The sequence below is a fragment of the Sarcophilus harrisii genome, chromosome 1, assembly GCF_902635505.1.
Source record: "Sarcophilus harrisii chromosome 1, mSarHar1.11, whole genome shotgun sequence".
Lineage (NCBI taxonomy): Eukaryota > Metazoa > Chordata > Mammalia > Dasyuromorphia > Dasyuridae > Sarcophilus > Sarcophilus harrisii.
This window is the reverse complement of record NC_045426.1, coordinates 74060142-74080392: the sequence shown is the minus strand read 5'-3', so window position 1 is coordinate 74080392 and position 20251 is coordinate 74060142. Positions and strand designations below refer to the sequence as shown.

Here is a 20251-nt window from a genome sequence, read left to right as displayed (position 1 = left end):
GCAGCCTTAGTCTCAGTTGAAATAAATAATTACTCCAAAATGCAGCCAGCTGGTAAAAATGCAAACGTTTATTTCTCCTTCCAAATTAGCCTGGTTAGTTGAGGCCTATCTCTCTGCTTGAGCTATAAGAGCTCTTGCAGCTTTGTCCTTGGCTTCTGCCTCTGCTTTCTTCAGCCTTCAGCCAGCACCAAGGTAGAAGATATGATGAATCTCTCTTGCCTCAAAGATAGGGCTTGTAGGCTTTCAAGAGCTCTCTCCGACTCCAAGTAAAACTCTCAAGTTCCCAGAGTTTCTAGTAACTCCTCAAGTAATTAATTCAAGTAAGTACCTCCAGTCAGTCCCACAAGAAGAACTAAGCTCAGGCTTCAAAAGCTCCCTATATATGTGATCTCCCAAAGGTTAACTCCGTCTTCTGGAGGAAGAGGGATTCTGGGTTATCTCCCAGAGTGTTCTCTGACCCTAAGGGAGGTGTGAATTCGGACTAAGCCCTACTAAGCCCTGCATCCTCCCAAACGTGGGAACTCCATTGAGTACTTAGATACTTATGAGCTCTCTAGAGGTGTGAACACAAGCATTGTTTCTATCAGTTCCACCTAGTACCTTGTTTCAAGTTCTGGCCCAAAATATCTCTTTCTAAGATCAAATCAACTCCAATGGCTTAACACTTTGTAAAGATTCCAACACTTTTTTTTTTTTTTAATGGAGTTTTATTGCTTTCCTTAGAAAAAGAATTCTTTTAAAATGATATATTCATTACCAACTGATCAATTAGTCAAACTACATTTGACTTCTTATTCCATGCTAAACCCAGTCTTAGGTTTCATGAGAGAATAATTATAATACTAATAAACTCACTATATGTTTGGGGAGAAGAGCTACAAACACAAAGTAGAAGGTCTTTTGAAATATTATGATTAATTGCCTAAAGATTCCCTCATACTATAGTTTCAGTTCAAAGATGTCAAAGTTTTATGGAGAAGGCTGAATTCAATCTATATCTCTAAAAATGAGTAGAGTTTTCTGAAATGGAGGAAATATATCAGAAATCTGTTGAATCAAAAAAAAAAAGAAAAATAAACAAAAACTTTTGATTTTTGTGTTGGTGCAAGTGACTGATTATAAGCAATACAGGTTTCCTTATTTTTATCTGTGTACCTATTTTTGTTTATTCATTGACATTGTTTTATTCATGTATTCATTTGTCTATTCATTTATTTATTAATTTATTTCTTCATTTATCTATTAAATAACTGATGTTTATTGATTTATTTGTACTTATATTTTTTATTCATTCATGTCTTCTTTGTTTATGAATAAAAAGAACTTGTCATTAGGTGACTCAGCAGCTTAAGCTCTGCTTTCTACAAAAATCTAAGAGCCAGAGCCACATGGGTTTGGTCCATGAGTAGTAGCATTAGCAATAGAGTGACCACAAAGGAATGTATGAAGTCTGTTTAACCCTACTGACTTGAATTCAATTACTAGTTGTTGTCTTAATGATTCCTCATTTCTGTCTAATTTCGGCTTTATGGACCATTTTTATGAGTTTTTCCTAGTCTAAATGTTATTTTCTTGAACAGAGAAAACAATTAAAATAGGGGTTAAGTTGTTGTGCCTTCTCCATGTTGGTTTTGATCATCTTCTCATCTAACCAGAGCAGCATTTCAATAGCTTTTATGATGTTCCTTTTGTTTCTCATATAGCTTAAAAAATAAACCTTTTAAAAATTCATCCTTATTATAAATCATTACCTCAATTCATTCTGAGATTTTATCATTTTCATGTTATACTTATGGGATCATCTTGTTCTATTCCACCAAAACATAATTTAAAAAAATATAATGTAGCTGGTAGACTTTTGCCAATATTCTTCTTCTCTATCACAAATTCAAATAAAGGCTAGTCATTTCCCCCTTAGGTTATATCAATATGTGTTTTTGTGGCTGTTATTATTATTAGCCCCTGTTCCCCCACTTTTTATAGTCAGGTAAAACCAGGAAAGATTAATTTATTTTCCCATGAGTAATTGAAGTGGGATATATTTGATCTCTTCAGGTTTTGAAAATTATCACTAAGAAAAGTGAAAAAAAAATATACTCAATTTTTGGCAGAGAGAGCTCCAGGAGATTTCTGGATAATTGAGTTCTGATCTACACCATCACTACATGATTCTTTGACATATTTATTTTCTACACTCCTAAATTATTTATTTTATCCAGATGGTCTGCTAAATACTCACAAAACTCTCTGATGTTTTTTCGGCCTTCATTGAACCTTTTCCAAAATATCTTTATTATACATAGAGATACAAAAACTAGAAGAAGAAAAAGAAGTAGAAGATGGGGGAGTAGATCAGAAAATTCTAAACTCTCTAGATTTCCCTCACAAACAAGAGAAAACTGTGCCAATGAACAAATATAGAGCAATTTAAAATAAATATGCATTGGCAAAGAATGATGGTCTTCCTGGAGCAACTGGAGAAGATCCCAAAGAAAGATACCAGGATCTGGTTTTGGCACCAATGAAATGTAAACACTTCTAGGCTAGTGCCACTGAAAAACAAGCATTAACCCTGCAATTGGGAGGTAGACTCATTCCTAATGACTGGAATTTTCACTTCCCAGGTAGTATGGGAAACTGGAAGTCAGTATCAGGAAAGATAGATGGAACCTCTGTTGATAAGAAACAATAGGACCTGCTCTGCTAGAAGTACCTCTAGGAGAGAAAGAACCTCTCTTGGTGAGTGCAGAAGCAATGAGCCAGAGGTTCTCATATAGCTCAGGAATAGAAATTAACAATCTGCTATAAATAAAAAGAATCCTCAAAGGAGAGAGAACCCAACCACAGAAAGTTATTGTGTGAATAGAGAAGACTTGGATTCATTTTCACAGGAAGAAACTGAAAGGAGAAAAAAACCCAAAAAACGATCTAATCTTGAACTAGAACTTTAAATGGTCACCTACTCAAAAAGAATTTAAAAAACTCAAAAATGATTTTAAAAATAAAATGAGAAAAATTGAAAAAATACTGAAAAATAAGACTAATCCAAGGGAAAAAAAAGATTATGAAAAGAAAGTCAAACAACTGGAAAAGGAGAAATAGAATCTTAAGGAAGAAAATGATTCTTGAAAACTAGAACTGGGCAAGGGAAAGCCAATGAAGTTTATAAAAGACCAAGAAATGATGCAACAAAATATAAAGATCTAAAAAGTAGAAGAGAATGTTAGGTAGCTCACAAGAAAAACACCTAATCTGGAGAACAATTAAATGCTCAGTTTTTTTCTGTTCTGGGATTATGCTTAACTTTGCTTGGCATGACTTTGCTGGTTGAATCCTAGTTATTTTGCTCTTTAATATGTAGTTCTAAGACATACAGTCATTTAATGAAGGTTTTGCTAAATTCTGTGTGATCCCAACAGTGGCTCCACCATATTTGAATTCTGTTTTTTTCTAGTTAATTGATGAAGGCTATGTTAAAATCCAGCATCTGAAACTTATTTGAAGCATGCCCATAGTATATATATATATATATATATATATATATATATATATATATATAAACTTGCTCAATTTTCTTATATTTTCACATTACATCTTTTGAATGTTAATTTTTATTTCTTTGGATTCTTTTATTCTTTCTGTTCTTTTGAATAAAGTATATTCTTCCATAACTTTATCACTGATATGAATCACATTCTAAATGATCTCAGTGATAATTGTGAAGTAAAATTTGTCTCCTTGAATTAAGATGTCTAGTTAACCCTGAATGTCACTCATATTTTGTGTATTTGTTTAAACATGTTCTCTGAAGATTTTTTGTAGACAAGTAGTTGTTTCATCATCTCTTTTGCCTGTATATTATTTCCTTTGAATACTAGTAATTCCTTCTATATTTAATTTACTTCTTTTTATTGTATCTAAAATTGCATAGCTTTCTACTTATCATACTCTTTTCAGTTTTAAACCATCTTAATAAGATTTAAGATATTTCAAACAAATATTTTTGATCCTCATTCCATTCTTGGCCAAAAACATATAACCCCATATTAAAATCATGGTCCACACAATAAAAATCCCATTTTCAGACACATATTTTTTAACTGCATCCTCACTCCTCAAACTATTTTATTTGTTACTCCTCACTCCTCAAACTATTTCAAAACTCCTGTCTTCAGTCAGTGACAATAAGGATAATACCAACTGTCTTCCCAAGGCTTTCATTTTTTTCCCCTGAGGATTTCAAAATTCCTAGCTTTGCTATCTCTTTTTTTTTTCTGCCAGTATTACTTGTCCCTATATGAATTATCAGATAAAGTTTGACAAGTTTCAGGCTCTCTGCCAAGTACTGAATACATGTCAATAGCTCTTTCTATTGTTTGTGTCAACTTGACAAATAACTGCTTTGTATTGCTTGTCAGAGAATGACCAGCCTCCACTTCTTCTTCCTATTATTACTGGATAACTTGTCTTCTGATGGAACCTGTTAATCCACATCATTATTCCTAGGAATACAAGAAGCTTCTTCCTTTGGAGATTATCCATCTTCTTCCTTGAATGAAAGAGCCTTAGAGCAATTACTTAGCTTTAAACATTGTCATCCCCTTCATCCTTTTGTCACATATAGCACTTTCTCTCTTATAGGAAGAAATTAAGATTCCCCTATGTCTTTGGTTGTGTATCTATTGGCAAACCACAACATCCTAGTTTCAGTTTTCTCATTTGTAAAGTGAGGAGGTTAGATCTAGATGACCAAAAAATCAAATCTATAATGTTATAAGTAATATCCTTGGTTATTTTTCTTAGTAGCTTTATGATGAGCTCTGCATAGGAAATGTCAAACTGCCAAATCATGAGAAAGATTTTATTTATCACAAGTTTGCATCTTGCCATCACTGTATATAATGTTATGCTAACATACTAACGGTATTGGAGTAGTAATTAATACATTTTGCCAAATGCTAATGGAAATAGAAGCTGTTTGAAGTTTTCTTCTGTGTGAATATCTCAAGCAGGAATCCAATTATCAGCAATTATATATATAATATATAATATATAATTTTATGAACCAGAACTTGAAACAAGGTGTTAACTCATTAGAGTTGATAGAAACAATGCTTATGTCATTGGTTCACACATTAGAGCTCACACCTTTAAGAGAGTTTGCACATTAGAGCTCACACATTAAGAGTTCACAAGTTATACCTCCCATAATCCCACTCTCAGAGGAGAAGTCAACCTTGGGTTCACACCTTTAAGAGATCATATATAAGAAACTCTTAGAGCTTCAGTCAGTCAGTTCAGTTGAAGAGATTGAAAGCTTGAAGTCAGTCAATTGGGGAGACTGACAGAGCCAGAATTCAGTTGAGAGACTGAGAAGCCAGGAGTTGGAGATGAGCTAGAGGCAGAGGCAGAGGCAAAGGCAAAGGACTAGCAATGAGAACTCTCGGAACCAAAGAGAGCTAATTGGGCTATTTTGGAAGAGACAATAAAAGATTTGAACTTTTACCACCTGGCTGCATTTGGGGTGATTAGTGATTGAACTTAAATGAAGGCTGCTCCCAGAAGCCCCCTGAGAAATCTGCTCCCAAAGAACCATCATATTTTAGAAAAGAAGAGAACACTACAATATAATATGATATAATATATATATATATATATATATATATATATATATATATATATATATAATTCTTTCTTTCTCCTGGTAGACTTTATTTATTTACATTTTTGTTTATAACAGTCTTACAATTTTTCTTCAAAATCTTTGATATCACAGATATTATGGATGGTGATAGTAAGATATGGATTTGTGTCAAATAAGTTCTTTGTATTGTGCAAATATCAGAAGATATTTAAAACCACTTTTATCACATATGTTTTTTGACCAGAGGTAAATCATTTAAACTCCATAGGTCTGCGTTTTCTCATCTATAAAATGAAGAAGTTAGAGGGAGCGGTGTAATGTAGTTAAAAGAGTAATATTTTTTGGAGTCAAGGGACTCGGGTTCAAATTATGCCTCTGACACATTGCTTATGTGACCTTGGAAACTTCCCTTAACCTCCATAGGCTACAGTTTTCTATCTGTGAATCAAAAAGTTCAGTTTAATGACTTCCGTGGTCCCTTCCATGGCCCAGAGCCAATCATTCAGTATAAATTTAGGTGAAAATAAATGTTATTGACAACTGTTTTGATTATTTTTCTTTTCTTCTTTTCTACTTCTTTGGTTAGTGTTTTGGTCTATTGGGAGTGAATGGAGCTGGGAAAAGTACAACTTTCAAAATGCTGACTGGTGATATCACTCCATCTTCCGGATATGCTGCCATCAGGAATCCAGGAGGGTAAATAAAGATGTTTTCCCCCCTAAATTTAATTGTTCAAAAACTGCTAATGGCCAAGATTAGAAAAGCCCTAACTGTTCCTTGGTCCTTTGAACTGGAGTCTAGGAAGGGCTTTTTTTTTTTTTTTTTTTTTTTTTTTTTTTTTTTTTTTTGAATTTACTCTTTCTTTCTTTCTTTTTTTCTTTCTTTCTTTCTTTTCATTTTCAAGTCTTGGTGGGGGAGGGAATGAGCTTTCAAACTTGAATGTATTAAGTTAGTTAATATTATTTCCTCAAGCCTGCCATGGGCAAGGTGCTTGAGTAGTATTGTGGGAAAGAACAGAGGAAATGTTCTTTTACAAATCATTATGTTATGCCACAGTTATGCCACAGTTCTCTTTTATTGTCCTGACTCAGTTTCCCTAATTATCCTGACCCAGTCCTGACTCAGTTTCCCTAATTGTTCTGCTTCAGTTTATAATTGTCAGCTCAAAGCTCAGTCCTGCAAAACAATCCCTCCCTCTTTATCAGAATATTTCATAAGGATAAAAGATCTAATGTTTTAGATTATCAGAATCAGAATATCAGATACCATCTTATCAAGATGCCTCTCCCCATCTCTGGTGTTCCTCCCCCTTTAGGTCATCCCATCTCTTATGTCATCCCATCTTCAGAGGCTCACCCCACCCTGTTAGAGTCCCATTTCCACTCTCAGCACCCTGACTCCGCCCCTGCTTCAGTCTACCCCCTGAGTCTGAGCCATGTGTATAAAGTCATTGAGAACTCACATTGTTTGCTGGATTCTTGAAGATGATAGTCTCATTCAACTCTGGGACCAAACCATGGATCCATTTGGTCCCAGTAAATCTCTCCCTTTTAAATAAATTATTAAATACTCTCTAATCTCTATCTTGCCTTAGTTTCTCCAGTATTACAATTAGAGTGCATCCTCAAGACTAATTGACCAGCCTAAAGAGAGAGAAACTTATTCCAGGTTACCTTGGACAGATTGAGTAGCTTGTTGTCTTTTTTTTCTCCCTTCCTTGTTTCATCCTTCTATCCCCAATTACCCCCACCTCCACCAAAGCTGAGTTAACAGTGTGAAATACCAGATCAAATTTTTTTTTTATCATGTCCACAGACATATTAAAAGACATTGAAATATGCACTATTATGTTAACTATAGTACAAATGAGTTAGTTGTATGTTTCTGAGGATCTGGGGAAAATATTTCAAGCACCTGCATATTGAAATTATATTATGAAAGCCATGATTCTTGGTTGTACTATCCTTGAAATTTGACTAATAATTAGCAAAACCTCAATACCTTCTTTGCTTTTCCAATCTTGGTTCCTTGCTCAGTCTACCAGAAACTTTCACTATCATGCTTCAGTGCATATGAAATCTCATTAAGATGGTTATTTTCTTGCTATGGGTAATTAATCCATCCTTGCCTTTTCACCCCATGATAATTTTATTTCATGGTTGATCCACATAGGATCCACCCAATGGATTGGATCTCAGTGGCCCAGTGGTTGGGTTAAAAACCTGTACTCCAATCTATTCTAATTAATTCTAAATAATTACTTCTTATGTGATCCTGGCAAGTCACTTCCCCTTTATCAGTCTCAGTTTCCTTATCTGTAAAATTGGGATGATAATAATATTTATCTTCCAGGTATTCCAGGGTTGTTGTGAGATCAAATAAGGTAAAGTGCTTTGTAAAACTCATAAGTGTTATAAATGTTGGAACTTTTCTATTGTACTTTTTATATTTCATAAGAACAAGTAATATTTATTCTGTTTATTACACTCACTCTCCACCTCTGACTTGCCAATCTCCACAATCTCTTTTCTGTTTACACATTTCTTTAATAATATGCATTAAGCCATGTGTGTGAGTCAAAAAAGGAAATGTGCTATAGCCTCCCTGTGCCAAGACAGCATTTTTTGCATTAATGTTTGGGTGACCTTACACTTCAGTTCTTCAGAGACTTTGGTACACTAGCATTTGCAATCAAGAAGCAACATTAGGAAAACATCAGTGTTAAAAAAAAAAAAGGATGGACTTTTTTCGGGGGGGCAGTTTTAAAAGCAGTGTATATTTTTCTAAGTGCAATTCTCTCTCCTTTTTTCTTCTTATCCAATTCTTGACTAGAGGTGTTGACGATATTTTAGTTACCTTAGAATAGAGCTAATTACATTTGAAGAAGATGGAACCATCAGGGAAAATGTGGCAATAGTTAGGAAGAGATGGTTGCATTCAAAATAGGCTAAGGGAATATGATTATGAAATATAACAATAGCTTACATCTGTAGATCTTTTTAAATAAGAATTACTTCATATTTGTTATTTGAGTACTAACGTAAAAAAGTTTTATGTGGGTACTATTAAAAATCCACAGCAACATAAGATAGCTTCCCTGCTAAAGAGTTTACAATATAACTGGCATACAAAGTAGATACATATCCAAAATTAACAACAGGAGGGACCATACAACAAGGCTATTATTGGAAAGATTTGTTTCCATTATATTATCTATCAACTCAAATTTATTAAATGCTCCCATAAAAGCTAGATACTATATATTCAGTGATGAAAAAGAGACAAGAGACAGACAAAGAGACATACAGGGATTAAGAGAGAGAGAGAAAGAGAGAGAGACAGGCAGACAGACAGAGACAGAGGGAGAGACAGAGAAAGAGTGAAAGGGAGAGTGTGTGTGTGTGTGTGTGTGTGTGTGTGTGTACACTTACATTTTTTTTTAATGAAACAACTCCATATTAGAAGGATAAATTACCTTACTTCCAGATACTGTCCTATGTGCTAGGGATATTGAGAAACCGGGAAGGGAGCAAAAGAAAACCCCTTCATGAAGGAGGTAGTACGTGTAGCTTCTCTATATGATAAATGAAAAATTGAAATTTAGAGTTATCGGTTATTGGTTATTGTCACAAATGGTTATTGGCAAATGGTTATTGGCAAAAGTGGGCTAGAGCCTGAGTCTCAGGATTCCCCATTCACTGTTGTCATCATGCTAGATTGTGATACAATTTCATTTTTTTTTTTTATCTTAAGTGTGTATTTTCTTTTTTCAGTAGCAACATCCCTCCCTACAGAAGTTAATTAAAAGAAAAGGGACTCAAATAACATCTTAAGTAGAAAGTTTCTTGTAAGAAATTGGGAAAAAAATTAAAATTAATCAAACAACAACCTTTATTAGGTACTGAGAAAACCATGCATATACTATCCTAGGAGAGTGTAATACAAAGACAACAGTGAAATAGTTTTCAATCAAAGAAGCATACATTATTTTGAAAGAATAAGATGACACGTGTATTTATTTCTTTTTTATTTGAGCAGTCCTGTGATTTTATCCATGGCTGCAGTTACTAGTGAAGTGAAGAATTTCCTCACCCAATGCTGATAAGTAAATATTTTATAACAAATAGATTTAGTAAATTTCCTGTGGGACTGAGGTGTTAAATGACTTGACAAGGATCACACAGCCCAGTTTGTACCAAAGAACTTGACCAGACTTTTCAGGCTTTCAGACTTCCTTTCTTTCCCCTCTGAGACACCTGCTAAATAGCTAGAACTGAATTATTAAAAAAAGAAATTAAGAGAAAAAAAGATAAAGAAGAAAAGAAGGAAAAAGAGAAAGGAAGGAAGGAAGGAAGAAGAAAAGAAAGGGTAGATTTTGGAAGATAGGTAAAGAGCAAGAGCCATCAATTTATAATTATGAAGGGATTTTCTTACATTAGAGTTTAAGCAGAAAAGTACTGATCACAGGGGTCATTGGAAACAAATTTACTGTTAGTGGGAGAGAAATAGAAGCAGTAGCTTTCTTGGAGTTGGACCAAGCAATATCCTTGGTAGACATTGGTCAATGTGCTGTCATCTCCTAGAGTAAGGATTAAACCATACAATAAGTCCTAAGTAGACATGTTTGTAAGAGATGATAGATTTAGATTTTGTTATTCATCAATTTCTTACTAAAGCAGTAAGACATTCATTAAGTTAAAAGAAAACATTGGGAGATGAAGAGATGAACATGTAGAATTTAACATCTTTCTCAGTCATCATTTTAAAGTTTGCCTTTTCAAGATTCTTAGAAATCTTTAGGCAACTATTGTTTCTAAATTGATTCATAAGTTATAGTAACAACAAAAGTATTATACAAAATGTATATTATTATTGTAATTATATAAATTATGATGGATGACTAATCCAGTTTACTTCAGTTATTTTAAGTATTTCAAATAAGACTAATACACCATGAAAAACTGAAAGCTGTTTCTTTTTCTGCTAAACAGAGTGGGACTAGGAAACTCAGTCTAAGCACTGCTTCCTCTATAATTTATAGTTTCCCCAAGTTACACTCAGAAGTAAGCATACTTTTTAGATATTTCCACATTAATCTCTTAAATAAGTCCATTGATCAATATCATTTCACAACAGATTAAAAGCACTATACCAGAATATTTCTAGAGGGTGAGACCCTGTCTACATAAAGTCAAATACTCTTAACATTCTTACTAGATGTGCAGGTTAGGGGGAGAGGGGAAGGGTGGGGAAGGAAGCAAGCAGCCAGTTTTTACTTTGTCTAAGAAATAACAAATATCTACATGCTTAAAATTATCTCCAGTGTTTGATAATTATTTCTAATACCTGAAAATTATTTTGAAGAGTTGTCATGTTAACAAAACATCAGAAAAGCAGATTAGATTTTAAACATTTTAATTTAGATAATTTGACAATATGCCAACATGATGTCTAATACATTTTACATCTCTGTATGATTTATAAATCACTTTTGAGGAAAAAAAAGTCCTTCATAAATTATTAGTTACATTTTTAACTTGAAGAATCAGCAGAGAATAATGCGTATTGTTATGTTTGGAGTTAATTATTTTGTTGTTGTTTAGTCATTTCAACTTTTGTGATCACATTCAAGGTTTTCTTGGCAAAAATGCTAGGATCATTTGTCATTTCCTTCTCTATCTTACACAGATGAGGAAACTGGGGTAAATAGAATTAAATGATTTGCCTAGGATTCCCCAAAAAGTTAGTATCTGAGGTCAGATTTGAATTCAGATCCTCCTGACTTGAGGGCCAGAGCGATTGGAGTTAGTCAACACCTTGCCTCATACTTAGGATCAGTGTCATGACAAGAATGCCATTTAGAACAGGGCTTCTTGCATCCCCTTTTGCTTGAGAAATTGGTATATTGATTTGTGAAATAATTATACAAAATAAAAATTTATTGATAATAAATAAAATTTGCCACCCTCATCCAGTTATAAGACACCATATGGGATTGTGACCCATAATTTAAGATTCTGGGTATCAGATAACCTCCAAGTTTCCTTTAAGCTCTAAATCTATAATTCTATGATCTACTAATGAACAGATAAAAGACAATTTGCATAAATGGAAATAATTCCCTCATGAAGGGTTCTATATGCTGAGGCAATCACTAATCCCTCGTGTATTCCTAAATTTTTAAATTGACACACATTAAATCAAATTAAAAATAGTATTCCAGGATACATCATTCTTGGATGATAAAGCTCACAATGCCAAAAGAATTATCATTATCTTTCTTAAATATATTTTTACACTCATGTCATTTAAGAACAAAGACAATGAAAATCAATCAGTATCCTTTGTCCTCTTTTTGTGAGCCATCACATTTCAGGCTCCTTGTAACTCCTAAAGATTAATTTTCTTCTCCATTGTCATCAATCACATGGTTCTTCTTGGTTCCCAGTTGTTAATGGAATGTTGGAAAGTAGGTTATTAATTGCCAGGTGCTGTGAAGGTTTTGCTGATTCTTTGATAAGCATAACTTGCAGTCCAGAATAGGTGAATTTTAAAGCTGTCCCAATACAATTATTTTACCTTAATGAAACTAAGTGAATAATACATTTACCTCCCTATCCTTGTCAATGTGTCTGCATTAAGTACCAATCACTCAATAGTTGGGGAAGATTTCATTTCCTTCTCAGAGAAGGATAAATTTAATTTCAGATTAGAAAATTACTTTAGTGATTTGTTATTATCAGAGAACATTTTTATTAAGTATTCACTATGACCTGGAAACTATGCAAAATGCTAGAAATTGACAGAAGAAAAGCAAAAAACATGGATACCTTCCATGTTCTAGTTGCTCATATGCTATTAAGGAACTTGCAAAGATCTATGTACATATAATATACATGCAATGTAAATAGAAGGGCTGTTTAGTGGGGAGGTGAAGAGTGGAAAAGGCTTTGCTGGTATTTGAGCTGAGTTTAAAAGGAAACTGGGGGAGCCAGACTTAGGAGGTGAGGAGGAGAGCATTTCAGGCATGGAGTACAGATAGTGTAAAGTCTGAGAGGGAAGAGGTGGTCTGTAGTCTATGAGGAAAAGTGAGCAAGAAGTCCAGTTTCCTTTGGATTGTTGAGGGGGTGAAGATGAGTCAAGTTCAAGAACTTTAGAAAGATTTCAGGTAAGGTTGTGAAGTTTTTGATTTTGCAGGTTATAGGAAGAAACATAATATAATATAACTATACTTTAGTAAAATCACTTTGCCAGCAGAATGAAGAATACAATTTCATAAACATTTAATAAGAAGCTACTCCATGCACAACATCATGTTAGAAGCTGGGATGATAAAAATAGAATAATAGGGATATGCATATGACATGACTGTCTTTCCAAAGAGCTCACAACTTAGTAGGTTGAGTGAAACTGGTTAAATTTTAAGTTATATTATTTCCTAGTACTTTCAAATGCTTATTTGTGCTAAAAAATGTCTTTAATTTAGACCACAATGATTTGGAATTTGTGATCAGTCATTTTGGATTAGGCTTTTACTCAATATTTTCTTTGGAAAATGTATCTGCCAAGCAAATGAAAAACATAAGCAAGTGGCTTAACCTGTTTTCAGAGAGAGAAAACACCCTTTATTTTATGTATTTTATTTTTTTTAAGGAAATTGGTATTTAGTGCAAAGATCATTGGATTTACAGTATGATTCCATAAAAGCCATTTAATTTTTATGGGTCTCTTTGATATTCTAAAATGAAAAATAATGTTTAAAAAAGGATCTCACAATGATGTGGGGGAAGTACTTTGTACAATAAAGCTATTTTAAAATATTAAAATATTTAAAAATATTTAAAATAAGCACTGAGTTGGAAAAGACCTTAGGGACCCTATTGAGTCCCATTGATCATGGGCAAAGAATCTTCTCTATAGTATTCATAACAAAGTGTGATTCTCTTTTTCTTTGAAAAGGTCAAATGAAGGGGAACTTCCTATCTCTTATGGCTGTCCTTTTCACTTTGGGACATTTTAGGGACAGGAATAGGAATTGGAACTGTCATTTCATTGGTTATAGGGAACTATCCAGAAGAGGAAATACCCTTTACAAGTGCAGGTTGTCACATTCTCTATAAGTTATTGATTTGGAGAATTGCCTAGAGCACTGAGTAGTTAAATGAGCTCCCCAGAGGGCAGCCAAAAGGGGCTAGAGGCAGGATGTTAAGCTAGTTTTACTATCTTCCAGATAACTCTCAATTCCATGCTTCTTTGTGGGATAGTTTTCCTTACTTCATAGCCTATCTTTCTGAAAATTCATTCCAATGCTTTTTGTTCTGTCCTACAGTCACACACACACAAAAATAATCCATTTTCCTCATGGGGACAGCTTTTCCCCCTTCTACTCACCAAATATCTTTTGAATGCTTGCTATTTTCAAAGCAAGACGGTGGTGCTGAGGATAGAGTGCCTGAAGTCAGGAAGATGAGTCTTCCTGAGTTCAAATCTGACATCAGACAATTAGTAGTCATGTACCACTGGGCAAGTCATTTAACCCTATATGCCTCAGTTTCTTCATCTACAAAATGAGTTGAAGAAGGAAATGGCAAATTACTTTATTATCTTTGCCATGAAAATCCCAAAAGATCATGAAGAATTGGACAGTCCTGAAACAACTGTACAAAAACAACAATGAATAAAATTGGAGGAAGTTGTCATAAAGCCTACATTTATATCTTGATAACACAATGCATTGAGTGCCAAGACCTGGAGTCAGAAAGACCTGAATTCAAATACAGCCTCAGACTCTATTATCTAAGTAACCCTGGCAAGTGACTTAGCCCTGTTTGGCAGTTTTCTCATCTATAAAATGAGCTGAGAGAAGTAATGATAAACCACTCCAATACTTTTGTCAAGAAAGCCACCAAAGGATTCATGAAGAATTATGTATAACTGAAAATGATGAAACCAAAGTAATAGTTGCAAAATACTATAATCATGATAAATACCTGGATATTTTTAACACTTCAAAAATTGTAGAGTACTTAAGCCCTGGTTTAGAATACATCCTTAGCATTGTCTTCAGTTCTGGGTGCTGCATTTTAGAAGTGATATTCATAAGCAGGAGACATTCTAGGTTAGGCAACAGGATGGAGAAGTTCTTGCCAAAGGAGGTTTGGTTTTACTATATATGTTTCAATTATGGAAGAGATGAATTAAGGAATACATGGTAGTGATTTTCAAGAATTTGGAAGAGAGTTCCTGGTGGAGGGAGTCATTGATCTTGACTTGCTTAGTCCTACAGGGCAAAACTAGAAACAGTGAGTGGAAGTTATGAAGAGGCAAATTTCATTTGTGTGTAAGGGAAAAACAAAACTCCCAAAGACAGAGAGATCCTAAAGTCCTAAAGTGATAGGTCTGTTCTAGGAATTGTGCATTACTCTTTATGGGGGGGGGGGAGGTATCTTCATAAATATAATCTTTTTTTGAGGTACATGAGAAAAGGTGTATCTTGGCCAGATAATCTTTTTTTTTTGAGGTACATGAGAAAAGGTATTCTTGGTTAAATATGGATTCAACTAGATGGCAATTCAGTTGTTTCCTGCTGAAATCTTTTGTTATTCTAGAGTTCTGAGATCAAGGCATCCCCTTAATGTTGGGCCTGTGGATAGATGATATTTAACATTTGGACATGGAATTAGGCTGCGCTAGAGTTATCTAAGCATTTGGGATCTCTTCTTATATGCACAGAAGTAAAATAACCAATTTAATAGTTCACTCAGAAAAAAGAATAAGATCTTTGAAAGGTAGAACCTATTGCTTATTTCTTCCTCTAAAGTTGGTCTCTCTCTTTTATGATTCCATTTTATTATTTTGCTAAATAATTTTTAAAAATTTAAATCAAATAGTTCTACTTAAAGAGAAAGAAGAATAAGTCTTCATTAACATAATGGCCTGCATGTCCTTTATTGTGCTGCATATCAGTATAATTAGTTTAATTATAATGAAATCACTGTTACATTAATTATATTTTTAACCTTGATTATTTGTAATGTTAATTGGTCATTGGCATTCAGTGAATTAAGTGGCTAATTAGAAGCACAATGGAATTTTTAACTACTTGGGAAAATGTAGCATACTATACTATTCAAAAAGTACAATTTTTATTGCTACCTCATTGAATCTCTCTATTTCTGTCAACCATATCTTGCCTGAGTCACTTTCCTGATTCGCTTTTAAAGTTGAATGCCAATTTGAGGATGAATTGTATCTCTTCTTGGTTAATTTATTACTCTTCAAATATACATGAAATGGGGCTAAAGGAGCCCCAGAGCCTATGGACTGGAAAGCATACAAGAGTCTTAGGAATTCACTGTGCCATTAGAATGATAATGATTTAATAATTGACATTTATATAGTTGTTTAAGGATTGTAAAGTACTTCCAAATGAATTTTCTCATTTGACTGTTATGATAAATCTGTTCTGGAGCTGCTACAGGCAGAGAAGAACATTGAGTCATTGAATTTATGTGATTTGCCCTGGATTGTACAACTAATAAATGTTAATAGCAGAATTCAAACATAGCTCTTCCTAACTTCAGTCTGGTGAGTTGATTCACACTGCTTCCCTGGAATGAATACCTTTTTCTACAACTTAGATAGGAACTTAAAGTAGGCACAGCATTGTCACTTATTTTTTCCTGTGCTATGTAGATCATCAACTAAACAATACTCCCTAAACCAAAGGCATTAAGAAGACATAGACATAAAAGTCAACATTATAAATATAATTGACTTCTAGCAACAATAGCTGAGAAACAATTGTAGACTTTCTCTAAGAACTGTGATTCTTAAAAACCATATAGCACAAAGCCCAGTTTTAGCCTAAAAATCAGGAACTTACAAAAGAATCAGTTTTGCTGATTGATTGATGTTGGTTCAAACCTTTAAGCCTCTCTTTAGCCTAATTTCTATTCCCATTAAAGTCCCTGTGTCAGAGAATTAATGTGAAGAGTAACTAATGAAAGAAATAATAGCTCTAGAGATATAAAGGTATATAATATATCTATAAATATATACAACTTGGAATTTTAAACACAAATTAGTTTTATAAATTAATCACATATATCTATATGTGTACATATATATATGTATATGATGTATTTTTAAGAGGCTTAAACATTTTGTTTTCCTCTTTGTTGATGTGATTAGTGGCAGTGTAGAGAGTTGTGGGAATCCCCTCTGGCTGACGCAGTTCCAATGTGAAAGAATTCACGAACCTAAAAAGTCTGACTGGCAAAAGGAAAGTTTATTGTTGTCTGAGAAGCCAGCCTTGCTAGGAAGACAGACTTCTGAGTGGCAAGAGGTCCTGGCAAAGAAATAGAGGTTAGCACTGAGAAGAGGGTCTCTTCACAGTAGGCAAGAGTCCTGGTAGGCAACTGTGCCAAGAGGAGAGGTCCCTGGGCAAAGCATAATTCCTACTTCAGGTTTCTGCAAAGATATGAGTTTAAATCATCTTTTTCTAAGAAATCTGAGACTGGGGTTTCTATTGAATGAGATTCCTTCTGTGTTGTCACTGCCCCCCAGACCTAAATTTCCAGTTGAATGAGACCACTTAAGTTATATCAGGTCCAGATCTCCAGCTGAATGAGACCATTTGAGTTAGAGCTAAGTAGGGAGTGATCCTGGGCTAATCTTAATGAAACCACTTAATTGCCACAAGGGTGGGTCTCTGTCAGAGGAGAGTTTGAGAGTTTACCCCAAAAGTCAAGGAGGACAGTTTCAGGGTTTACCCCATCATTGTCATATGTAAATCATGGAATTAGAATTATTTCAAATATAAATTTAGTACCTAGAGACAATGTAACACTTTCTAATTTGTGATTCCTTCTCCTGTGATATGACTAAAGACTTTTTTCAACAATTCAATAAACACATTCTAATCACATATTATAGTACTAATCATATATTATAGTATGTATTATTTTATTATTGTGGTTATGCATTTGTGACAACTAGGTTTTTTCTTTTCATAAAGCATGTCTTTATTAAATTCAATTATTAAATCTATAACTATACTATTTTTTCAAGCATTCTGAATTGTGAATTAATTGCTTTCTTTGTGTAAGTATGGTAATAGTACAATGAGAGGGAGAATAAAAGAAATGAATAACAAAAGCTTTGATCTCAGGGTGATTATTGTTTAGTAGGGAATATGCATATCATAAATAGGAAGAAGCTGATATTTCTTTTTTTCCCCATTTGATTATTTTATTTTTAAGTAATAGCTTTTTATTTTCAAAATATATACAAAGATAGTTTTCAACAATCATCCTTGCAAAACCTTGTGTTCCAATTTTTTTTTTCTCCTTCCCTCCACCACACTTACCTAAATAGCAAATAAGCCAATATAGGTTAAACATGTGAAATCAGAGGATCATAGGATTCAGAGTGGTAGAGGTTCCTTTTTGTTTTATAGAAAAAGGAAAAAAGATGCCTAGGGAAATTGTTTGCTCCAAATTGCACAAATTACGCAAAGTCTTATATAGACTTAGGAGTTGAACACAGGCTTTTAGATTACAAATCTGGTACTCTTTTCCATTGTACAAATATTTGTTTCTTTTTTATATAGGATTCTGACTCACATTTAATAAAAGTGAGTCACCTTTATAAAATGCCCTAAGATTTAGAGAGAATTTTGTAATAACCATATCATGTAGACAAAATAAGCAGTGGTACAATATTATTGAGAATTATATTGTGAGAAAAACATTTCTCAAAATATTTCTGAAATTTTAGATATAATTTATAAATTGTTATCTTAATGGATATTTTACTTGTTTAGGATATATATTATGGCAAGTATCATACATGAAAAATAAGCAAAAATATCGATTTTTCTTAAAGAGGATGTTTGTGTGTGGCAGTCTCTCATCTCCAAATATTGTTATCAATTTAAACGTTGAGTGAGCAACAATTCCTTAAAATTAAGAACACTATTTTGTGAGGGAGAAAAAAATAAAAAAACAAAATCCAAAATTTTTAAATCTTTTTTCTTTAGTACCCATATTGTGTATATGAGGGAAATAAAACTCAGACAGATTAAGTGAGATTAAATGATTTACCCAGGCTCAAAACTTGGCTGTGATTCAGTACAATTGTCCTGTTGATGTATGTTCCTCTGTCTTAGAGTGGTAATAGATAGAGGCAGTCTTATGCAACTAGAAAGAGTCAGGTTCAAAATGCAAATATACGTTTTCTGATGTATAAGGGAAAGATTTTTATCACTTAAATCATAGGAATGTGAAGATCCTTTGTCAAAGAATTTTAGAATTGGAAGGAAACTCAGTGGACATTTAGGTTAGCATAGGTTAAAACAAATCCTCTCTAATATTCTCATTATATAATAAGCCAACCTCTCATGGAAGAGCTCTAAGAGGAGACTACGGCCTTCTGAGGCAACTAATTTTCCATTGGGATAGTTCTAATTGTTAGGAAGTTTGTCCTTACATAAAGCCTCAATTTGTCTCTTAAAAAACTTGACCCACAGCTTCTACCTCCTGGAGTCAAATAGAACAAGTATAATTCCTCTTGTATATAATAGCCCTTCCTTCAAATCTCTTAACTTGGTCAGTTCCACCCAATTTGCAATCCTACCTAACTCATTTTCTCAGTGAGTAAGCAGAAGTTTAGAAAGGTTCAATAATTTGCCTAATATGAAAAATCAAGTCTTAGAAGACCTTAAATTTCAAATTTAACTTCTCTTCACTTTACAATGCTAGAGTAAAGGTCTCATAACTCGAGATTATAGGTTTTCATATATAATCCTTTCCGCCAAAGATCCTGATTGATAAAGACACTTGCATATGAGTATCCTCTCTTTGCAAGTACAATACTAACACCAAAGCAGAAGTAAAGGATAGAATCAACAAACCAATAAAACCAATTCAGTTCTCTGGCCATGAGAAGGAAAAGTAATTTTTAAAAAAAAAAATATTTGACCAAGCAAAACAAGTCTAATCACTCTTCCATGTGATAGCTCTTAAAAACTTAATGATTAAAAGCATTACCTTTCTTCCATCTGACTCCCAAGACTTCTCTTTTCTAGGATATATATTCCCAATTCCTTCAACCAATCTTTATGCCTACCATGTTCTTTGGGATATACTTAATATATTTATAAAATATGATCACTTTAATCTCCCAGGTACCCTACCTGGAAAACACTCCAATTTATTAATACTTACAATGTTGTGTCCCAAACTGAACACAAATCTTGTTGTAAGGACAGCTACTATATAAATGGGTGATGTTATTCACTGTCTAGATAGCACTGAATACAATTGTGCTTGGAGAATAAATACAAAAAAAAGCTATTTTAAAATGGTCACCCTATAAGTGAAACAGCACTGCTTTGTGCAGAATGAAACATAGCAGCATGATGGCAGCCTCACAGTATTTTTCTTGAAACCTAATGTTAATAGATAACTAAGAGTAGTATCTTTTTTCTCTGTGGGATGTTTATTATTATTTTACATGTTTTATTGGGAATAAGAAGGTTAATGATATGCCTCCAACTCTGAAAACTCTGAAAATCCTCTTAATAGAAAAGTGTCTGGAATTATA

The 20251-nt window shown here is 33.6% G+C and overlaps 1 protein-coding gene across 1 annotated transcript in view; it reads left to right on the top strand.

The window, feature by feature from the left end:
- Positions 1-20251, top strand: part of ABCA13 (ATP binding cassette subfamily A member 13) — a 504928-nt gene that overhangs the window by 378040 nt on the left and 106637 nt on the right. Inside the window, exon 55 of the mRNA XM_031957225.1 lies at positions 6231-6340. Coding sequence (XP_031813085.1) covers positions 6231-6340 — 110 coding nt within the window. The remainder of the gene's footprint in view (positions 1-6230; positions 6341-20251) is intronic.